A 24,199-nucleotide genomic window follows, 5' to 3' on the forward strand; every position below is an offset into this window, starting at 1 on the left:
TTTAATGCTTATATTTTTATTGAATATATTTCTATGAAAAATAAAAAAATATATAGTAATTTGGCACAAAAACTGTAGCAGCGCATTAAGGACGGACCCATTATGTTTTATATAAAAACTACAATAATTATTTAAAAAAAATAAATATATATATATATAATATATATATAATCATTTTATGAACGGAATGTGTTTGTAGGTTAATTTTTGTATTTGTAAGTTGTATGTTTTGCAGTAGTAACATTCATCCCTGTGTATAATATATATATATCCATCCCAATATGTATGTCAAAATATACTTTTATCGAGTGGACTTTTACAAGCACTTTTGAATCGTCATTTTACGGAACTATATTAAAAGTAAAACTGCCACCGGTTCGGAATTTAGACTCTACCGAGAAGAACTGGCAAGAAACTCACTCGTTATTGTATCGATTCTCATCATTCCGCTATTTCACCATTCATCTATTTCAACATCATCTTAGATGAATGTATTCGCTCTTCATCCACTGCCTTTCACAGTTTTATATTAAGATAAATCTGTAAGAACAAACTCGAAATTCACTGCAGACGATCGTAAATAGTCAGAACGTGACACGCGACATGAACTATAATAATTATAATATTCAAAGGACGCGCGTCAAGATAGCGTATCCATTGTAAGTCGGTTTTTACTGCTTGAAGTTAATTATTACCGAGTTGGCCCAGTGGTTAGAACGCGTGCATCTTAACCGATGATTTCGGGTTCAAACCCAGACAGGCAACACTGAAGTTTCATGTGCTTAATTTGTGTTTATAATTCATCTCGTGCTCGGCGGTGAAGGAAAACATCGTGAGGAAACCTGCAACCCGCTTATAGCAGCGTGGTGGAATATGCTCCATACCTTCTCCCCAAAAGGGAGAGGTGGCCTTAGACAAGCAGTGGGAAATTTACAGGCTGTTAATGTAATGTTAATGAATGGTATTCCAGATTTTACATAAATAGTTCTTCTTTCGTAACAAAAAGGTTAATCTACGAATTCGTATTCATTTCATGTAACTTTGATTAACTTAACTTATTATCATGTTTACGTTGAATTTGTCGCCTTGGACAAGTAATAATCAATTTAACCAAGCTCAAGAATTTGAATGTACATTTTTTTTATTGTAACCGGTGATATAAGATTTGATTACACGAAGGCCTCAATTATCTTCTATATTAATAGCGTAAGCCGTTTTCGTCCCAGTGATTATGGGACGCTGCACACAAAAAATCGATTATGGTCTCATTTTAAAGAGCTCCAGCCGCAGATGTGCTGTGTGTAATTCTTGATTGCAATTTATTAAATAGTTATTATTTAATAAATAATTAATTTAAGAGAGCGGCTATAAGGCTGTATAAAAAAAACAAATGTCAAACGTGCGAATAGACGTCGTCAGTTTGCAATGAAATAAAAATAAAAAGTAGTCTGTCGGTTTCGAAATTTGTAAAAATCTGTTGAATAAACGAGAAGTTTCGCGACCCACTAGTACAAATAAACATTAAAAATTGCTTCTGTACAAATTATGACCGCGTGGAATGGTGGCAAGCATGCTAGCAGTATTTCCCCCTTGAATCGCAATTCCGATCGCCTGGAAAAAAGAACCATTCCTACAATAATTATTTATTTTAATTTAGACATTTATTTTAAAGGTACCTGCCGATTGCCAGCTTGGTGGTGTTTATGCTGGGATTTTCACTTGGATTCGGAGGTCTTCCGTTTCTACTGCTCGGGGAACTGTTCCCCGCACATTACCGTTCTCAACTGTCCGCCATGGCCAGTGCCGTGAACCTCATGTCCATGTTCACCGTAATCAAATCTTATCATGCTTTGGAGGTAAGAAATTATGTCAATAAGGTTTTATTGATGAACGTTTTATTTGAATCAAGGTTAATCATAAGATCTGTTCACATGGGACGTCATTTCTAGTTTGGTTGTCAAATAATTAATAAAATAAATGTACCGTTTTAGCAACTCTATAAAATAAGCTTTTTTAATGTCTAAAATAAATGAAAGTTTTTTTATAGAGTAGAGTATTAATGCCCCAAATGAATTAAGAAATTACTAATATGTAACCTATTTACACCTCCTTTTAAGCTTGTCTCTTGTGTTAAAAGTGGGGTCGTCTCCACTTTTAACACAAGTGACAATAGCCCAAGGACTCAGGATCGATCTTGCGACTTTTTACATCGCTGGGCGGCCCGTAAATCATCGAGCTATTGACGCTTCGAAATATATTATATATTTCTAACAGATTGACAGAACTGTTTGCGAAATTTCTGGTCAATTTCTACAGGTTACTGGTTTACATAGATAGTAATTGTACTGCAACAGTAGTTCGTTCGTAACAAAATATTATATTTATAAATATCAATGGTTCGTACTTTTTCAGCGCGTATTGACTTCAGCGGGAACGTTTTGGATGTACGCTTGTTTCTGCGCTTTGGCATTTTTCTTCGTTGTATTCATGGTTCCTGAAACGAAAGGGAAATCTCTCGCTGAGATAGAACAACACTTCCGGGGCAAGAAGAGGAAAAATGAAGTCGATTTGAAATCGGTTCAAACGAAATTTTAGTCATAGGAATGAAATAAATATACATAAGAGATACGGTTGAAAATGTACGTCTTCGGTTTCTTGGAAATAGTTGTTTATATGTCAGTATTAATAACTCAATATAGTTTTAGAGAACTTGGTTAAAAATCATATATGTTTCAAATCTGTTACGAGCGAGACCGTCGATTGTTAATCGTACGGGTGCATTTATACTGAAATAGTTGTCTATTTGTGTATTGGTAATTTTTGTGCCTCAGAACGTCAGCAACGATTACATACAGTATTACATTTATTGACAATTTGATTTGTCACTAATGCGCTGGAAAACACGGATGTTTCCATTTTGTTTCTTATGACGTAGCTTTATTACACATTTAAAATTCGTTGCTTTCATGATTTCACCTCATTAACTTTGTGAATTATGAAGTTGGACCTTTGTTGTACTATTAATTATAAAACATAATAAAAATAATTTGTTCAGTGAAAGAGATTCTCTTGTATGTTATTAACTTTTTAATAAACTTTATTACATTTGTTTGATAATTTAAGGACTAAATGTGTCGTTTTTTTTGTAAAACTAACTGAAATAGTTGGTGATTTTTGTTAATTATACGATATTGTAATTATTTAACTTTTAGTAATGACAGACACTTACCAATTTTCCTATAGTCTAGACGCAGCTTTACAATATAAACGCTACTAAAATAATAATAATGTGTTGATATTTTAAGTATTTGATGTCTGTGATAATGTTTTAATTTTAATGTATGTTTGACGTTTCTCATAGTTTGGTAAATACCGTAAGTAGGATAATTGTGTAAAGCCAAATATATTGTATTTATGCGGTTGATAAAACTGCTCTGTGTGTTAGCAAAACTTTAACAAAGAGTATTTATTGAGTTGCATAATAAACTTGTGATATTGCATTAAAAGATTTTTTATTTTCCGATTTCCGATTTTACTCAAATCGTACCGATTCTGTTTTACCGGTTTCTGTGACTTTATGGGACTTATTTTTACTTAGTAAGCACTTTTCAGTCAAAGAAAAAAAATTATGACATGTCTAAAGATGGTCTTCGTTACGATACATAATGTAACATCCAAAATAAAAAAAATTGACAATTAATATTGTGTGAAAGTATTGAACCTTTTTTTTTATTTCGATGCTTTTTTTTTTTAAATATTAACAATCACTCAAAAATTAACTAAAATGTCACAACACTAATGTGTTTACGAAATGACTCGAATGAAGCCTCCTTTAGATAATAAATGCAATACATATCTCAATTACATCCTACGATTGATGTTCCCATTCAGATGTATATATTTTTTTACTGAATTGAGTTATTTACCCACGAGGTCACTGACAGCGACACAGACTCATGGAAGAGATTGCGGGGTAGCATGAGCGAAATATAAATTAAAATGTAATTCAATCGATTTATACTCCGATTTTTTGGTTCCATTTAAGATTAAATTATTAATAGAAATCTTGGAATAGGAATGTACGATATGTTTAGCTATCTGCCACAACGGCGAAGTTAACATTGCGACTTCACATGCGTTCAGAAATTACCGGCGCCTGGTACCAACGCTACAAACCGAGAATTATATTATTATTAAATAATATGAAAATATTAATATTGGTACTAACGGTGGAACATTAAGAGCCCGTTACTTTACTTTAATAATACACATAGTATTATTATCACTATTGAGCCTTGTTTTATTTTATTTTCAGTAGGATAACAGAAGAAGAGGGTTATTTATGCTATCTATAACCGGGGCCTAAAAGATTCGTTAAAGTGTAAATTTAAAGAAATTTAATCTATGACTATATATGTACGAAATAATTATATATATGTACGAAAAAACGTAAATGTTTTTTCCAGAAATTGTGATGCAAACGTATACATTGCCCCACAAAACTTTTTTGTCAATTGTAAAATTTAAAAGAATCGTTAAAGAGCGTTTGTGTGCTATAGGATATTACAACACTAGTGACTTCTTAGTTGATTGCACACTTTGGGAATGAGACGATCGCTTCCAGGCTGTTTCAAATAACGAAAATATATTTATTATTACGTACATAAAACAATATTTGTAAAAAACGACATTGAAATAAAAAATTGAATAAATCTCGCTGTGTTTCTTTCGCCAGTTCTTCTCAGGTCGGGTCTTAGATTTTTGACTTTGACTTTTGAGAGATGAGAATTATAATATATTTTTTTAACTATTATATAATAATATTAATTAATAAAAACAATGAAATATATCATAAAATTAGAAATGAGCACAAATAAAATTCAAAATATTTAGATTGAAGTGAGGGCTATCATGACATATGTCTAAATCTTATACTTGATTACTATAATAATGGTGATGTATAACAATGATAACCTCTATATGTTGAAACTTTTTCCTAATTGCGTTCTATATAATCTGGTATAAAAGAAACGACTCGTATTACGGGAATTAACGTGAGGTACGTTTAAGTAGAATCTTGATAAAAGTTCCGGATCGGAATATTATTGTTAAATAAAAACTTCAGTGCCATTATTTTTCACCTAATCTCCAGACTTTGTATATTAAAAAAAATGCATCTTTCATTATAAGACTTCAAGTTTATCTTAAATCTATGACAGTTGACGAAGAAACTTTATTTCTTAATTCTTTTTTTGTTGTTTTGTTGATTCTGTTAATGTGCAATTTTTTGTTCAGACACTATATACTAAAAAGTTCTTGTAGTAATAATATCACTACATAGTCTCCTGTCATAGACCCGTTCCTTTTTCTCGATGCGCGTACGACATTACAATATCCTTTCCGTCTCTTCGGCTGGATTTGAACCATCGATTGAGATGCAAGTGTTCCACTTTGCCATCTCAGGCATTTTTTCATATGGATATTATATTTTACAACATTATTTACATGCCTCAAACTATCTGAATAATAACGATAATAAAGAGAAATAATATACGGCGAGTAGCATAAGAAAATTCAAAATATCATTAATATTTAGTTAAACTCAACTTAAGATTTCTGAGTAGGCTTTTACAAGCTCTTGAATTTTAACGTAAAGCAAATACCGATTCCGAAGGTAGAATCCACAAAGAAGAAAGTAAGACAATCAGTACTTTTTATTTTATTCAAATTTTAAATACTTATACTAAGTCTTATTAAGCCTAGCTCTTCTGAATTTTCCAGTTGTATAGATATTACTAATACTATTACTTTTTTAAATTTAATAACTAATAATTTAATTGTTAATTAAAAGATAACGCAGGACGATAACCATTAAACGACATGGACATACGCGATTATTTTTGATAAAAGTTTTTATAAATCAATATGTTCAAAATAACAATTATATCCTTTTCTTATATACCGTATCAAAAATTAACTCTCTCTAAATTGTATTTTACTATCTATATATATTTTTGACGAAATAATATGCGTTATCAATATTTTTTTTATTGAGGCTTCAGGCTTACTCGATATACGTAAAATTGCGTGACTGTATTAAAATAATCGAGTGTTGCTCAGAGAAAATGACCAAGAATAATTTTGGGGTAGAAAAGTACGTCTTTATCGCGATCAATATACATGTACTTTTTTATGTCATAGGTGGCTACCACAGCCCATGGACATCTGCAATACGGGGGGGCTTGCAGGCCTTAACACACACATGTACACATAAAATTGCCACGTATTAGGAATATAATGACAATTGATTTAAATCGTGTCAAATATTAAATTTAGTGTAAAAATTTTATTCTAGATATGGCTCATTATAAGTAGTGTGTTGTCGTGTGTTAGGACGTTAATGAGCGAAAAGATTGCATCACACGACCCAACTGTGGAAGAGCACGGAGTAAGCTCACGATCCGATTTAGTTTGTATTTGTAATAAACCAGGGCTGCTAGTAACATCTCTCTCTGTGTTGTCATATTAAATTTTTTAAACAATTTAACGTAATGGTTAAGGAAATAAAAAAATAACTCTGTGATTTAAGTGCATTTTATATTTTTATATTTAGAAGTATTTCATTAGTTTTTTATTATTCTTCAAATTATTTTATATCCAACGTGAAGTATACAATTATTTTTTTGAAATATATCCTTACGGTTTATGTTAGTCGATTTCTACAAAAAATATTTAAGTTGTCGTGTCTTACCTAAAATTGTTATATGATTATAGATGTTATTTTATTTAATTTTTTTTTTTTTAATAATTTAATCATAAAATATCTTTACATTTTAATGCAAATTAATTTTATAAATAAAAAAATAATGAAATGTTGTCATTTTATATCCAATGCCATAGCCCTGCGTATAATTTACTAACCAAACTAAAGAGTATGTAAATGGAAACAGATCTATAAAATAATTGTTGACTAGTCCGGTTTGTATACATATTATACTAAAGTAAAACATATTAGATACATAATAAACTCTGTTTGTTAAAGTCCATGGTTTTCTTGTTTTAGTCTGTAATATGCAGTTACCATAGCTGATATACTAAAGTTTTGTCAGACCATTTATGTTATAAAACATTAAGCGAAAGTCTTAGTATTGTTTTATAATGGCAGGCAGACGAGCAAATGGACCTCTAGATGGTAGGTGGTCACAACTACCCATAAAGAATGGCGCTGTAAAAAAAATTAACCATTCCTTATATCACCAATGCGCCACCAACCTTGAGAGCTGTGACGTTATGTTCCTTATGACCCTTTTGTTTTCAAGTCACTTACAACAATTGTTTGAAAGATGTTTGAAAGATATAGTCTACTTAAAGCAATTACTAACTATACTTAAGTATGTTTTAAATTTATTTTGCGCGACTACATGACCATCGTACTTGAATTTAATACGTAATTTATGTACTATGAAGATCTCATGAAGGCTATCATAATGTAGAAATTAGTATAATCATATACAAAATTGTCGATAGATGATATCATTAAGAATAAATAAACCAAGGTACTTGAAAAATAATAGGAATATTCAATTCGTATTACATGAATGGTTGAGCGCTTTCGTTCGATTTTTTTTTTCATCTTAAGCTTAATTCAAAAAATCTTTTTGATATGTTTATTAAAACATAAGCAAATAAATGAACGAGTTGCTTGTTTTGTTTAGCGTGTCAACGGTGATATAAAAGATACCTGTAAATTATTGCAATGTCGAGTGCCGCAATAATTTCAGCTGCTCGCAATTGGAGATGGATGCACGAAATTAAGCCGAGACACGATGCGCGTGCGCACCTCTTGGATTGTTGTCAATGCGACATTCACCAATATGATCACTATATAAGTTTGGTTTGGATATTCAAAATATATTCCAATTCTGAGTTCAGAAACAGAAACATCTAAGAATAATAACTTAAAATCGAGTATTGTTATTATTTTTCACTCTGCAAATATGTTTTTGGTACGTAATATTTGTCTTTTCAACATTTCATATTTTTAAATATTTATCTGCGAGATAATTTGTTCGGTACATTAACAATAAATTTATTTTATTTTGCAGTGGATTCTGTGCTTAGCTGCTTTCGCATTAACGACGAGCAAATGCGAACCACCAGTAAATAGCTATCTACCTCCTAACTCAGGATCTGGGAATGGAGGACGTCCATCGTCACAATATGGGCCTCCAGGAGGAAGTCAGGGAAGATCTCCGGGTGGATTTAACTCCGATTCCTCAAGCTTAGGAAATCAAGGCAATGGTTTTAGTTCAGGGGCAAATCCGTCTTCTCCATCAGCAGAGTATGGAGTACCAGGACAAGGAGCCGGAGGTTTTCCCAGAGGTGGTTCACGCGGATCTCAAGCACCGGGGCAAGGCTTTGCTCCAAGTTCCGAATACGGAACTCCTAATCAACGTGGACCAAATGATGCTTCAAATGGACCATTCCGTGGACGCGGTTCATCACAAAGACCTGACTCTTCTTATGGAGCACCATCTGATCAATATCGATCTCCGGGCGGTACTGGCTCTAATGGAAGAAACGGAGGCCAAGGTTCGAGGCAACCATTTGGTGGATCTCCGTCTTCGTCGTACGGCACCCCTGATTTCGGTAATGATTTAAATAGTCAAAATGAAAATTATCGTGGATCAGGGGTAAATGAATCTAATGTAAGTTATAAATAAATCACATAATCGGTTGCTGGAAAACGTATTAGGGTCTCTTAATAGTTTTATGATGACATATATGAATTACGTTTCGCAGGGACCCGCTAAATATGAATTTAGCTATGAGGTTGATGATCCGGCGACAGGTACTAAGTTTGGTCATTCAGAACAGCGCGATGGAGATGTGACCACAGGGGAATATAATGTAGTTCTACCTGATGGCAGAAAGCAGGTGGTCGAGTACGAGGCAGATAGTGAGGGCTATAAGCCCCAAATTCGATATGAGGGTTTGTTTATCGCGTGCATGGCGCCTGCGTATATGTATTTTGTTTATTTTAAAAATATATTACTTTTAGTTTTTTGTAATTTATAAAGAGGGTACAAACATTATTCGAATAACTTTATATCAGAGCACTAAAAACATCAAAAGTTCGCTTGAGAATGATTTACAGATAAATTATTTATGATATTGCCACCGTTGAAGAAGCTGAAGTAAAATTTACATATTTCTTTAACAGGCGCTGGTAGTGGGACAGGTTCGGGTTTCGGACGTGGTAAGTTTTTCATGAAATATTTAAATATCCAGTACATGTGATTTATTTGCTTCTAAGTAATCGTTAATGTTCCGATAAGAATGGCTTTTGGTTTTTAACATACCTTGGTTATCGCTGATACAATAAATATAAATTACATTCCTGATAGTAAGTGGTCAATTCTACCCAAAGGAATTGGTGATATAACAATTGTTACCGTGGCATCTAAGATGATAGTGTGTCCATTGTGCTTTTAACCACACTGACTAACTTTGCCCTTCAAACTAAAAGCATTATTGGAATAACTGATAAATAGGTGTTACTTACCTAGACGAGTTTGCACTAAGCCGTATAGCTTTATAGTATTGCTGTTAATAGTAAGAATTAACCAAAGCTCGTGGTTTTTTTCAAGGAGGTGCTCCAGGTGGAAACCAGGGATATAATAGTGCACATGCAAGTGCGGACGCTTTCGCCGGAAATGGTGCTGGTTACCCACAATCCAGCGGTGGGCCTCAAGGTGGAAGATATCAACAACCTGGTTTTGGCCAAGACTCAGGTTCTTCTGGTTATCCTAGTGGAAGACCTGATGGACAAGGATTTGATAGCCAAGGACAGGGATATCCTGGAGGTAGAGGCAGTGGCGGCTTTCCTGGCAGTTCACAAGGAGGTGGGAATTACCCCGGTAGCCAAGGTGACGGTGGTTATCCCAGTGGACCTCAAGGCGGCAGGGGTGGCCCGCGGGGAGGTGGCAGAGGATCCAATGGTTTTGGAGGAAGCGATGGTTATCCAAGTGGTGGTCCCAACGGTCCTCGTGGTTCCGGATATTGATTACACCTCAAACGTTACGCGCGATACAGTCGATTGTTCACTCGCTTATCCCTATCAGAATTTTTAGCAAATAAATACACAATATAAAGTAAACACTTGTTATTTTATTTTACAAATATCTGACGCATAAAACTCATAAAGTCTTGATTTATTTATATATTAAAAAAAAAAGAAAAGTAAGTCCATCAAAAAATTTTCAAATTCGAAGACAAATATTTAATTCAAATAAAATAACACTGAATTAACGCATCTTATTACAAAGGTACTTAAAAGTTCTAATCGTATTAAACACGCATTCAGAGAAACCTCAAATTAATTAATATTACAATATTAACTGTTATCTGCTTACTCTTCTGGGCGTCAGTAAGGACTCGAGAATTATTATCGAATAATTTCAAAGCAAATCTATTTAAATATGAAGATGTCTTATTGGATTATCTTCGTTTCCTGCCTTGGCTGGCACCGACTCCACGAGTACCTAATAATTTGATTTTATTGCAAATTATATTAACTGTTTCATGAGTTTTCTTTATAAAAACCACTCATTACAATTATTACTTTTGAATAATATTTAATTATTTATGATAAATTTTCATAAAAAGTATAAGGTAAAGATTTGAATTTGTATGGCTAGGAATTAATTTTATGTAATTTTTTTGATAATTACGAATATAAATGCGAAAATTGTGAAAAATAAAAAAATAAGCTATTTTTGTTTAATTTTATTAATAAATTCTAATATATTGAATATAATACCAAATATTTTACTTCTTTTTTAAATAAAAAGGCATCGGAATATACAATTATATCACATTGAAAAATGTTATAAATCTTAATTATTAAAATAAATGACTCCTTCTACTTCTAATTATTATTTATAAAGTGTAACTAAATAAATTAATTACAGAATTTACATATACATGTCTTTTAACTATACAATTTTTTAAATGTATATTGGACACAATATTTTCTCATTTAATTTCTAATAGAAGTTTAAAACAAAATGCTTATCACAAATGTAACGCTAAGGAACATCATATTATTTTATGACGATGAACCTTGAACTTTACCAAAGCGTTTTCGATTTTCTTAACATTAATAACAAAATGCAAATAACGTTATTTTTATAAATTTTATAAGGCATTATATGTCTTATTTATATGAACATTCTCAAGAATATGATAGATGGTAAGATGGCCCACGGCGAAAGTTTTGAAGCTGCTTTCTTGTCTGAAAAATATTAGTAAATTGTTATTTTGGAAGATAATATTAAATTTTAAAATATGAATATAGTTCAAAATATGTCTGACTGAATGAATGGTAATGTAATATATTTACTCATGAATAGTATTGTTATAAAATACGTAAGAAAACTGAGCCGATTTTAATGAAATTTGTTATGAAGAATGTTTGAAATCTGAGGACATGGGTTACTTTTTATTCCCAACACATGAAGACCAACAAGACAATAGATCGGTAGTTTTATAATTTTTTATCGACTGATGTTCCTATATAGACGAAACGATGCTTTTAAAAAAAAAAATGTTGGAAACATGAACATTAATATATACATATGGTCCTCTACGATAATAATTAACGCCCAATTTCGACAATATTGGTATCTACATTAACGTCAAATAAACTAAACTTTTGTATGATACGCAAAAGTCCCTTGATATTGTTAGTCTTTATTTATTAACGTAAAAAATATATTTTAAATAGTTACATGAAATAAATGAACCTTGAATATCTCTATCACTTTGCGATTCGGCCGCCGGCAAAAAGTCCGTGTTTTCCTTGAAAACGGTCTCTTCGTAGTTGTTCAGTGCAGAATAGGAGTTGTCAATTTGTGTCGGCTCAGTTACTTGTAAAATATGGTGAATAACTTCTTCTTGGTAAAGTGGAGCGAGAGAAGCTTGACACTGAAAAATAATCACAGTTTTGCTTTCTTATTCTATTCGATTTTCAAAATATTGGAGATGTGTCCCGACGTCACACGTCTAAAGACTTACTTCCAGAATTTATATATTTTTTTAGTGATTTAAATATATTTTAAGTATTTCTTATTGTATTTCTAAAAAATAGACTGTAAATTAGAATGACATCATTATGCAATCTCATGTGTTTAAATTTAAAGAAATAGCGCATCACATTTTTGAAGACGAACGAGCTGTTGAGCAGCAAAAGTTGCTTGTTAATCGGAATACGTTAAGAAATAATTATATAAAATAACAACAAAACATTCTATTGAACCTTTTCTTTTTACAAATTATAAAGATTATGGTGTAATACTTTTAACTGTAATATGTTAACTAATACAAGGCACAGACATTTTTTCCGTACTCTTCCCCTGTCAACCACGCCTCAGCGATTGGATTAAGAAACAAATGTATAATGTTTATAGCATGGATGACATGTGACAGAAGATGTGTTTATTTACCGAATGTAAAAATGTAATAACCGCCAAAGTTTTTTATATCATGATAAAATTAAACAAAAGTTTATAAAAGCCCTAAAGCAGATTAGATTATTTGTAAATATAATTATCAAACGTTTATCCCAATTACTTATAGCATTACGAGTATAAATATTAAAATAAATTTTAATTAAAACATTTTATTTTTACTTTGAATATTAGATTTACCCATATTAAATCAAATAATATTTCGTCAATTTTATGCTTTACCCCTAAACTTGCAATTTCTCTTAATACGAGCTTGAATCCAGAACAAACAACTAAAACTTTGCACATTAGAGTAGTATAGTATGCCCTCTTACCTTAAGTGTCAGTACGCCTTCATGGAAGTGGTTCTGTCTTACAATAAAACTCAATTCTAAGATTGTATCCCGAGCATCAGAACGTTCTCTTGATGTTTTGTCCCAGGGGCCTCGTAGGTAATTCTTAGGAGCTGGTAGGTCGTTAATAAGCCATTTTATTTGCGCTTTAGGACGAGATCTCGTTGACGTACAGTTAACTACGAGTAAGTCACCTACTCTCAATTCATTTTTAAGACCTATCATTTTCGGCGCATGGTTTGGTAGAACTGAAAATGAATATAAATTTAATTCAATAATTATTTGTATCTATAATAATAGAATTAGATTTTATATTTAAAATAATATTGATTTACTCACGATGTATGCTGATTTCTTTATCGTCAGAAACTGTATCGAAGTAAGGTGCTTCCCCTGTCACCTCACAGCGATAGCGACCACCAGAATCTTGCGTTATGTGTTCAAGAGTTATAACCGTACTGGACGATCGGGATATCTTAAAATTTGTATACTTTTAAAACAATATGTACATTTTGTTAAGAGATTGTTAGTGTCCTACTTTTGGGACAAGACCGTCTCTTTGCTTAAGGAAATTTATAGTTTGTTTCAGCACGCTACAATGTTCGTTCGTCAAAACATTACAAGAAACAAGAATTATAATCACAAATTAAGTTCGTAACAAATCGGTCCTATTTACCCGGATTAAAACCGATTACAATTCTCCCGTTGTACTAACGGCATTCTCAAACCGTAATTTGATTGAACCGTGATTTTTATAAAAAGAAATCAAGAACACCGACATCAAATTTTCAAAAAACAATATTAGAAAAATAAAATAGAAACGTGTACGCGAAAACAATTGTGAGGGAGTTTGAATAATATTGTATAAATTATTCAAACTCCCTCACAATTGTTTTTGTTGTCATCTTTGATGTTGTTGTTGTATTTAAGTTTCTGTGTATAGTAATCTTTGATTTGATTATAAGGTGTGTCTTCGTGTTTGTGTAAATAGGTATTTTTTAGCATTAGCAACCTGTAAATTTCCCACTGCTGGGCTAAAGGCCTCCTCTCCCTTTGAGGAGAAGGTTTGGAGCATATTCCACCACGCTGCTCCAATGCGGGTTGGCGGAATAGACACGTGGCAGAATTTCGTTGAAATCAAACACATGCAGGTTTTCTCACGATGTTTTCCTTCACCGCCGAGCACGAGATGAATTATAAACACAAATTAAGCACATGAAAATTCAGTGTTGCTTGTCTGGGTTTGAATCCGAAATCATCGGTTAAGATGCACGCGTTCTAACCACTGGGCCATCTCGGCTCAAATAGGTATGTTTATTTTAATTCATATATATAGAACAAATAATGAAATTGAACCCAAATTCTATTTGTCTGAAAAAAACAATAGGCGCGATCTAATTTTTACCGCAAAAAGCACTATCGAGTTGGTGTGCAGGTGTGGTTTTTAGAAACAAAGCGGGCAGTAAAAGCGACTAGGCTAGATGCAATTCAGCTAATATTGAATATTGCTATTTTTTAATAAAACATGTGTGAATTTTTCGCGGAATCTAATTGCAGTCGACATCATTCAGATAACGCTTATATATAAAACGTTAATATATAATTTTCATTACGTTATATAGATACATTATTGTCTCATCAATAAACGCTTATTATTAATTTAAATTTATTTTAATTTACAGTTGATTCGCTTTTGATATACAATATAAATCCTATTAATATTATAAAGGTGAAAGTAACTCTGTCTCTCTGTCTGTCTGTCTGTCGCTTTCACGCCAAAACTACTGGACCGATTTTAATGAAATTTGGTACACAAATAGTCTTGAGCCTGAGAAAGGACATAGGCTACTTTTTATTTGGAAAAAAGGGCTGTAAAGCGTTGAAAAGGGGGATGAAAGGTTGTAAGTTGTTGAAAGTATTGCCATTTCTAGAACTAGAAGCATAAAACTTATACTTTAGGCTGTACACTTATAAACTAACATATCATGACACCCACTAAGGAGCAAATTTTGGAAATTCTACCCCTAAAGGGGTGAAATAGGGGTGGAACGTTTGTATGGAATCCGCTATTTTTTAAGTTAGAAATATGAAACTTTATTTTTGGGATACAGATTAAAAGAAGTAGATACTCATTAAAGTGTTTGCATATTCTACCCCTACGAGGGTGAAATAAGGGTTGAAAGTTTGTATAAAAGTCCGTCATTTTTGAAGATTGAAACATGAACTTTATTTTTGGGATACTGATAAATAATGAGTAGATACGTATTTAAGCGTTTCTTGATATTTTAGGCTTAAAGGGAAAAAATAGGAGTTGCCATTTCATATACAGGTTAGTCTGGAAGTCCGTCAATTTGAAGTTAGAATCTCAAAACTTTATTTTTTGGCTACCGATTAAAAATGATTTGATTCGCATTTAAGCTATTCTGGATATTCTACCCTAAGGGTTGTAATACACACCAATGTGGTTCACAAAGAGGTCTTACATTAACGTAATATTTTAAGTGAATTTGTTAATATATTCATATTCTACGCGAGCGAAGCCGCGGGTAGCAGCTAGTTAATAATAATTACATAAAGTTCCTAGCAACAAAATATTTAAGAAGCATAATATTGTAGTTCGAAAGTAAACGATACACACAATTGATAATAAAAATTAGAAATAAATTTTAATAATATTATTTAAAACGGTTTACATTAGAAAGAGATAGAGATAATGAGAAAGAGAGGGAAAAGCTTACTTTATTATTGTTACGTGATGATTTCTGATAGTTCTCTGTAAGCCACGTGAAAGAACATCTACTAATTAACTGTTATACAATATAAATTGTCAAGTCTGTCGGTCTGTCTTTTCGTTCACTTTAATAGTATTGACTTGTTATTTTCTACATGGTATAAAACAAAGTCGCTTTCCGCCGTCTGTACGCTTAGATCTTTTAAACTACGCAACGGACTTTAATGCGGTTTTCATCAATAAACAGAGTAATTCAAGAGGAAGTTTTATATGTAGGATATATGCATATTATAGAAGAGAAAATTAAAAAAATTCAAAAAATGCGTGATGGTCCCGGATTAGAATAGGACCTCCCCAACTCTACCCGTGGGTGTCGTAAGAGGCGAATACCCTTTATTCAAGGCCCACTGCATATCACCTGCACTTTGGGCTACCCGCACGGTGGCGGGTAAACCACCACCACAGCATTCCCAAGGAGGGTTGGTGTCAGGCAGGCGGCCGACCATAAAATTTAAGCCAAAACTCTTAGCAGCATGGACAGTAAAAACCATACGAGTGATAGGGCTAGGGCGTTCCCCACAGGCGACGCGCAGGGGCAGCACCCGGCTCCTGTGGGAAACGGACAAGGGTTGTCGCACCGGAACGGGCGAGTGCGACGTAAGAAGCGAGTTCGATGTGTGAGAGAGTTAAGATTGAGTTGTGCAAGTTGGAATGTAGGAACGATGTCTGGAAGAGGAAGAGAGCTAGCAGATGTTTTGAAAAGGCGACGGATAAATGCAGCGTGCCTGCAAGAGACAAAGTGGAATGGTGCAAGGGCTAGGGAAATCGTAGAAGGATATAAATTATTCTATTGTGAAAGTGATGGCAAGAGAAATGATGTGGGTATAGTTTTAGATAGTAGGTAGAAAGAAATTGTTGTGGATATAAAAAGAGTGAATGATAGACTGATAGCGATTAAACTGATTGTGGACGGCATGACACTGAATTTAGTAATTGTGTATGCGCCACAAACAGGCTGTGAGTAGAGCGTGAAAGAAAAGTTTTGGGAGGACTTTGATTGCCTGCTGATGAATTTACAGGATAGCGAGGAAGTCTACGTGGGTGGTGACTTTAATGGAAGAGAGAATGATGGATATGAGAGAGTGCATGGTGGGTGGGAATTAGGAAATCAAAATGCTGACGGCGAGATTTTTACAAACTGCCTGTGCCTTCGACCTGGCTATAACAAACACGTGGTTTAAGAAAAAAGAGGAACACCTAATAATAACCTACAATAGTGGCCACCACGCGACACAGATAGACTACTTCCTAGTGAGGCGGAGGAGTCTATGCTGTGTCAAAAACTGTAAAGTGCTGCCAGGCTAAGCATTAGTTGCCCAACATAGGCTTGTGGTGATGGAGGTTAAATTAAGTGTCTCCCCCAAAAACAGCCAAACACAGCCCGACCAAAGACGAGATGGGTATGATAGAGAATGATGGATTTGCTAGTAGATTTAGGAGCCATATAGTGGAGAAAATGATAGAAATGAATGAGATGGAAGAGAAATTGGTAGATGAATGTTGGAATGTGATGGCCAGGTGTATAAGAAAGGTCGCAAAAGACGTGTTTGGAGAGTCGATAGGAAAATATCTACTAGATAGGGATACATGGTGGTGGAATGACGAAGTGCAAAATGTACTGAAAGAGAAGAAAGTGGCATTTAAAGAATGGCAGGTTGTAAAAAATGTGAATACAAGTTTAAAAAATGAAAAAAAGGAAGTTTACAAGAAATTTAAGAGGAGAGCAAAGAAGGCGGTAGCAGTTGCCAGAGCCAAGGCACACGAGAAGTTGTACAACATACTGAAAAGCCCTAGAGGCCAGAAGGAACTCTACCGAATTACGAAAGAGAGAGAAAGACGATCGAGAGATATAACACATATCAAATGCATGAAAGATGAGGCTGGTAAGGTGTTATGCAGAGATGAGGAAATAAAAGAGCGAAGGAAGATTTATTTTTAAAAGCTTATGAATGAAGAGAATGACTGGAATGGTATTCTCCAAAAGGCACCAGTAAATAAGGGATTAGTAAGAGAAATAAGCATGGATGAGATAATAACAGCAGTCAAAAGCATGAAATGGGGAAGCTTTAGGTCCAGATGACATACCAGTTAAAGTATAGAAGGTGTTAAAGACTGACGGATGTATGTGGTTGACTTTATTCTTCAATAAGTTGTTGCATGAAGAAACCATCCCTCAAGAATGGTGCAGTAGTGATGGAATGGTAGAGATGTACAGGATTGCAACAACTATAGAAGGATAAAGCTCATGTCACATACTATGAAAATATGGGAGAAAGTAATAGAGAGAAGATTGCTAGAAGAGAGTGAAGTTCATTGATCTCAAGAAAGCGTATGATAGGGTGCCTTGTGAAGTGTTATGGTGGGCATTGAAAGAGAAAGGTTTGCCTGGGAAGTATGTGGAGTTAGTTCGTGCTATGTATAGGGGATCCTGTACCTCCGTCCGATCGTCTGCTGGCAACAAACCGACCGACCGAAGTTCAGTGTGGCTGTAGGGTTGCACCAAGGGTCGGCTACAAGTCCTTACCTCTTCCTGCTGATTATGGACCCTCTAACGGCGGGCATACAAGAGGAGGCACCCTGGTGCATGCTTTTTGCCGACGACATTGTACTGGTTGGTAAAGATGGACTTGAGATCCAGAGCAGATTGGAAGATTGGCAACAGAAACTGGAGAATGTTAGCTTGAAAATCAGTAAAACGAAGACTGAATACATTTTCTGCGATTTCGGCGGTCTCTCCGGTCCTGAAGCCATAGTGCTTGATGGCGTGGCCCTTCCAGTCTGCTCCGACTCCCGGTATCTCAGTTCACTCATTCAAGGCGATGGTGAAATAGATCGAACGGTAAAGCACATGATTAACACAGGGTGGATGAAATGGCGGCAGGTTACGGGAACAATTTGTGACCCCCGTATTCCCCTTAGACTTAAGGGGAAGATCTAGAAGACCATGGTCAGACCTGCAGTTCTATATGGATTAGAGTGTTGGGCTATAAAAGGGTTGACTGAAAGACAATTGCATGTGGTGGAGATGAGAATGCTGAAAGCAATATGTGGTGTTACGGATAGAGTAAGGATGAGTACATAAGAGGAAGTTTGAAAGTGGCACCGGTAACAGAGAAGCTATCTGGAAACCGGCTGTCTTGGTATGGGCATGTTATGCGGAGACATGAGGACCATGCTGTGAGAAAGCTTTTGAATATGGATGTGGATGGATATAGAGGTAGGGGACGATCCAAGAAATGATGGATGGATTGTGTGAAAGACGATATGGTTAGAAAGATTGTTACTTGTAAGATGACGTCTGACAGAGAAGTATGGAAGAAGAAGACATGCTGCGCCGGCCCTAAGTAAAATCATGATAAGGGCAGGAGGATGATGATGAGTAGAGAAAATTAAAAATTCATGGTGAATAACTGAATAAAAAGTAAAAGTTTTTTTTTTAAGTACAATAATGAATAATTAATCCATTTTCAAGTTTTAAGTGTAAGTAAAATTCATACGCCATAGCGGCGACTTGTACATTTATATCTTACAAAATAATATTAATTAACCGTAAGCTTGGGACCAATAGTCAAACGAGGCTTTACTTATTTCAGAGCTAAATGAGTTTACTCACCGCGATGGCTGAGTAAACTTTTATCCGGATATTGAGTCACAAGGTTATAAACAAGAACATATTAATATCATAGATTTATTTTGATAATATAATATATACTATTATGAAATATAAATATTTGAAAAATGGTATTTCGTCGAGAATTATCTTGTACTGACGGCTTACAATTCGATGTTTTAATTCACTTTGCCGAACTTAAATGTGGTGTTATAACTTTGTCTTAATTCTTCGTTGTTAAATAACGCTAACTCAAATTACGTATTCAGTATTTTAAAAATAATAGTGTCGCCGACGTAAGTATTACCGCTTTGCTCAAAATTTCCTGAAAAAGTCTCGAAATCCGAGAGGTGCACAAGGAGTTACTAGTGTAAACTCTACAAAAACAGTGAAACGGCAAATACGACTGGAGAGAATTCAGTATTAGGACCAACATACTATCTAAGGCACGGAAATGTAAACATTGCTAGTTCCAATCTCTAGGCTGCTCCTGATCATTGGCTCAACTTAGCATTTGAAACTCAGGATGGGCGATCCAATATAGATAACAAACTAACGCGGCAGATTGTATGTTATTTAAGTAATATAATATGCATATCAAAAATGTTTCAGCAGTTGTAGTTTCGTATACAATGATCGACGTGAGAACCAATGCAGTACGACATTTAGTATCAGAGCAGTTCAGGTGTTTCGTATTATCCTGAAACCGTTGCAATATTTCTATCGCTCAAATTTATGGACGAATTCACTTCAATAACATTGTAACAAAAAGGAATGAGTGTGTGTGAGTTTCTCTTATGATTTTCCTTTTGTCGAGATGGGGGCTAAAAATAAAATTTCTAAAAACGAGTATTGCACGATGCTACCGTTTGTACATGCTTGTCGTGGAAACACTGGACGGTTTTTAATAAAACTCGGTGAGGCTAGGATATACGTGAAACGCAGAAAAGGTTTAGGACAAAAAACAATATCACTATAATCGTCGTGTAGGAATATTCTAAGTTATTAATATTGTTCCATCTGGACGTTACGATACGTTGATAACGTATGGTGTATTTATAATTACTGGGTCATGAGACAGGCCAAGAATAACGGTAAGATTTAGGATCATTAAAGCTTATATCTTCGTACCGTAACAGTGGCACTTCTATATTTATGTCTATATATTCACAAATAGAAATTGCTATAACAGCTAACATATTATTGTTAAATGGCTAACATATTAAATAATTATTATATAATTGAGTGTTAAAAGTATGTTAGAGAGAAAAATTGAGTGTTAAAAGTATGTTAGAAAGTAAAAATTAAGTTGGGAACTAAGATGTCATGTCCTTTTGCCTGTTACATTGGCTCACTCACCCTTCTAACTAAAATACATGAATATACAATCCTGCTGTTAGGCGGTAGATTAACTGTTTGTAGAGTGGGTAGTACCCGGACGGACTTGCATAAGTAAAAAAATATCTTTTAGGAGTTACGCAAAAAATAACTTATATACTAACATCAACGAAAACACCTGGAACGTAAAAATAGGTCGTTGATTCGCTATTTGAAGGAACATAGCCGTAGAATTGTCTGTCGTCTTTATACCACTTGACTGAGAACAGGTCGTCCCCTTCTAGATCAAACTGACAGCCCAATAAAGCTTGGCCGCCCTCTGCAGCGTGACCTGGCACTCGGAGATCGAGGATACGAATGCTTTCCACGACACCTGAAAATTGTTAAAGAAATATTTTTAAATTATATAATATTGTGTAATATTAATTTGTATTTTAAATCGATTTATTGATATGTGAGTGGTAATTTGGTTGTGTGCGTAAATGATAATAAAAAAAAGGTATCATAGCAATCAGACTTTTGACCCATTTTAGGGATTTTATATCCCGGTAATATGTTTTAATACGTATGTATGTTACTGTAAAAGCTCGAACTATGGTAAATCTTAAGATTTTGCAGTAAAGTCTAAGATTTACCGACATGAGTTGGTAAAGGTAGCTAAGTGAATCTCATTATGCTGCCAATATGCCAGTAAGACATTTGAAGAGCACGCACGCACCCGTGTAATTTTTCGTCATCTAAGCTTAAGTGAATTTGCTGTAGTATTTTCTCGTGTATAATATCTAAGATAAACATCACAGCTTACTGCATGACTATACTTTTACTTTTTAAGTCATAGTATATAAATGGTCGCGTATCTGATATAACTTAAACAAAATATTCGAATATTCATTTCACGTGCAAGCGCAGCTACATCGCATAGCTTAAATCTTTCTACCAGCAAAAAAATTCATATATTAAATTTTGCAAAGCAACATAAAAATGAAATTAATTTATGTGCAGCGAAGGGATGCGCCGTAATCCGATAATCGCCGTAATCAGTGATCGTGTTAATTCGCTTTCATTCATTAAATTCAATCACTATTCATACAGAATCATAGTTGTTACATCTCGATATTTCTTTTTCACGCACGTTAAAAGAACAAAAGACGCTGCCTTTCCTGAAAAAAATTGATTAAAAAAAACCAATTAATTTTTAAAAGTCTTTCTGGTCGGATTTCATAAGATTTTAGGAGAAACCTTTTCGTCGAACACAAACAACACAACTATTAGACGATTATTCGTTTTCTAAATAAATAATATCGGAATTATTTGTAATAAGTTCGATTTTTTAAACTCCTAATAATGAGAAGACTCAATCCGTAGATTAAATTCTTTGTGTTTTAAGTGCTCTGGGTTTTCTTTGACCTGAACGAATTTCGACCTCGGTCATCAACATCGTGGACAATTGAGCAGACGACACCACAACCACTTTCGGTTTCTTTAGTTTAGTACAATAAAAAAACAATAACTTTTTACTATTAATTCGCAGGACAATTAAATTAAGTAAATGTAAATTCACTCTTATACGCAATTAATCAAGGTCTAAATTACAATGATCACCGGCTACGATTCAGTCTATTTTAATTTCAAGCCTTATGTCTATCGCCCGTGCTTCCAAGGTCATTGACACGTAAACATAAAATTAGGTAATTTAGAATTTTCTCATATATAGAGCAAGAATAAGAGAACATTGTGTTAATATTGTTAGAATCATAAGTATATCGCATAGTTAATAAGGCGTAATTAAATTACAAAATTGTATTTAATTTCCTAGTCCCTAACTGCCCTTATTCGAATGTTGAGTATATGATCGTTTGTAACAGAGAAGACTTAAATAAATAAATATTGGACAGCATCACATACATTACTTTGATCCCAATGTAAGCAGCTGAAGCACTTGTTATGGAAAATCAGAAGTATCGACGGTACCACAAACATCCAGATCCCAGACAATATAGAAAATTAATAAACTTTTTCTACATCGAACCCGGGACCTCAGAGTAGCGTACCCATGAAAGCCGATGTACACACTACTCGACCACAGAGGACATCAAATTGTTGATGTGACAGAATTCGTCTTATATATTCAATTTCCAAGATTTTCAGTTGTATTGAGTGAATTACACGGATAGGAACCCGCGATGTTTGTTTAAGATCCTTGTGTCGCATTATCTGGGTTATAGCTTTAAAACAAAGAATTAACGTCATGAGCACGTTTTATGTTCCTAACGCAAATAGGTTTTTCTAAAATAAAAAATATATTATTTTATGAAATTAAAACATGTAATTTTAATGATATTTTAGATTCAATAGTGGATTTGTTCGACCTATTCCATGAAATTTATATATATATATAATGTAAAATGTTCGAAAGTCCATGAATACCTATTTGAATTTGAAGAGTGCTAAATATTTGTACGTATTCATATCTATTCAAGGAACAATCTAGCTTTTTCCCGGCATTCTAAATGGTACGAACTATAAATTTTTTGTTCTAAAATGTTCTTGTTTTCATTAATATTTTCCCCTAACTCGCCGCTTTTATGGTCAGTAAAACGTGAGCCGAATACACGATATTTAAAGTTGAAAATTTGCCTGAACCGTTTCCCACAAAGCAAGATACATCTCCTGACTTCCTTCCGTTATATTTTACCTTAATAATTATCTTGTACATAGTTATGTTTATTGTAAACATATGTAATAATATATTATAATTGTAAAAATAATTTGAGGAATAATGAAAGCATTCATTATGAGAATTGCGTGAAATTAAATTAAAATGTAAATGATTCACCATGTTTCCACAGCAATAACGTAATTATCAGTGCACTGTACATCGTGGATTTAATATTTTTAACAGTCTGTCCACATTCACTCACGTAAAAGGATTATCCAGATTTCACTTCATAACACACATTAATTGGAAATTTTAAACATAACATAATACACAATTATTTAAACAGTTCATTAAATTATGTCAATTTTGAGGTTAAAATCAGCCGTTTGTGGTGGTTCGACAATAAAATGGGACGGCGATTTCATAGCGACGTTCTATATTTAAATGTCGAAGCGACGCGTACGCATGCGCGGCTGATGTTCGCACATTTATTCGAAATTTTTTTTCAGTGCGTGCGATTAATTTATGCGAGGTATCTTAGAATTTTAACGAAAAAGGGAGGTGTGGCTTTAGCCATAAATAAGTATGTATGTATGTATTTTTCATCATTTTAGAACGTAAAACAAGCGCTTAATTAATTATAAATAAATATATAAATTAAAAATATATACATAAATTTTAAAATATATACAAAAAATTCTGCACAAGTGTAGTTTATTCTTTACAAAGTTCTTAAAGAAACTTAGATTTTATCGTTTTATTCTTATTGCATAAAGTTAAGCTGATGATACGCCTTCTAGATCAGGATCAACATTATTTTTTGCAAGAATATATACATAATAAAAATCCTGCGTTGCTGTCTCTATTGTGAGTTAATAAATATTTCCAAAAATATCAAGAGCATTTACTGTCGGACTGAGTTGAAATAATAAGTCGTAC

General features: G+C 33.7%; 3 protein-coding genes across 4 annotated transcripts in view; 2 read left to right on the forward strand and 1 right to left on the reverse strand.

The window, feature by feature from the left end:
- LOC125066125 (facilitated trehalose transporter Tret1-like) overlaps window positions 1-3,500 on the forward strand; it is a 29,603-nt gene extending 26,103 nt beyond the window's left edge. For both annotated transcript variants that reach the window (XM_047674050.1, XM_047674049.1), the window contains exons 8-9: window positions 1,673-1,856; window positions 2,413-3,500. In XM_047674050.1, the coding sequence (XP_047530006.1) occupies window positions 1,673-1,856; window positions 2,413-2,595 (367 nt within the window). In that variant the 3' untranslated portion in view covers window positions 2,596-3,500. The remainder of the gene's footprint in view (window positions 1-1,672; window positions 1,857-2,412) is intronic.
- A 4,497-nt stretch (window positions 3,501-7,997) lies between these two features.
- LOC125066443 (pro-resilin-like) lies at window positions 7,998-10,066 on the forward strand. The gene is made up of 5 exons (XM_047674514.1): window positions 7,998-8,006; window positions 8,106-8,708; window positions 8,803-8,992; window positions 9,224-9,259; window positions 9,651-10,066. Exons 1-5 carry the CDS (start codon window positions 7,998-8,000, stop codon window positions 10,064-10,066), a joined length of 1,254 nt encoding a protein of 417 aa, XP_047530470.1.
- A 1,140-nt stretch (window positions 10,067-11,206) lies between these two features.
- LOC125066459 (junctional adhesion molecule 2A-like) lies at window positions 11,207-23,668 on the reverse strand. Its single transcript, XM_047674530.1, has 6 exons — window positions 23,438-23,668; window positions 20,766-20,974; window positions 13,202-13,337; window positions 12,845-13,110; window positions 11,808-11,988; window positions 11,207-11,296 (listed from the first exon to the last, which is right to left on the reverse strand). The coding sequence occupies exons 1-6, from the start codon at window positions 23,478-23,480 to the stop codon at window positions 11,223-11,225; spliced, it is 909 nt and encodes a 302-aa protein (XP_047530486.1). The 5' UTR covers window positions 23,481-23,668; the 3' UTR covers window positions 11,207-11,222.
- Between the last annotated feature and the right edge of the window lie 531 nt (window positions 23,669-24,199).

Source organism: Vanessa atalanta, chromosome 9 (genome assembly GCF_905147765.1).
Source record: "Vanessa atalanta chromosome 9, ilVanAtal1.2, whole genome shotgun sequence".
NCBI classification, from domain to species: domain Eukaryota; kingdom Metazoa; phylum Arthropoda; class Insecta; order Lepidoptera; family Nymphalidae; genus Vanessa; species Vanessa atalanta.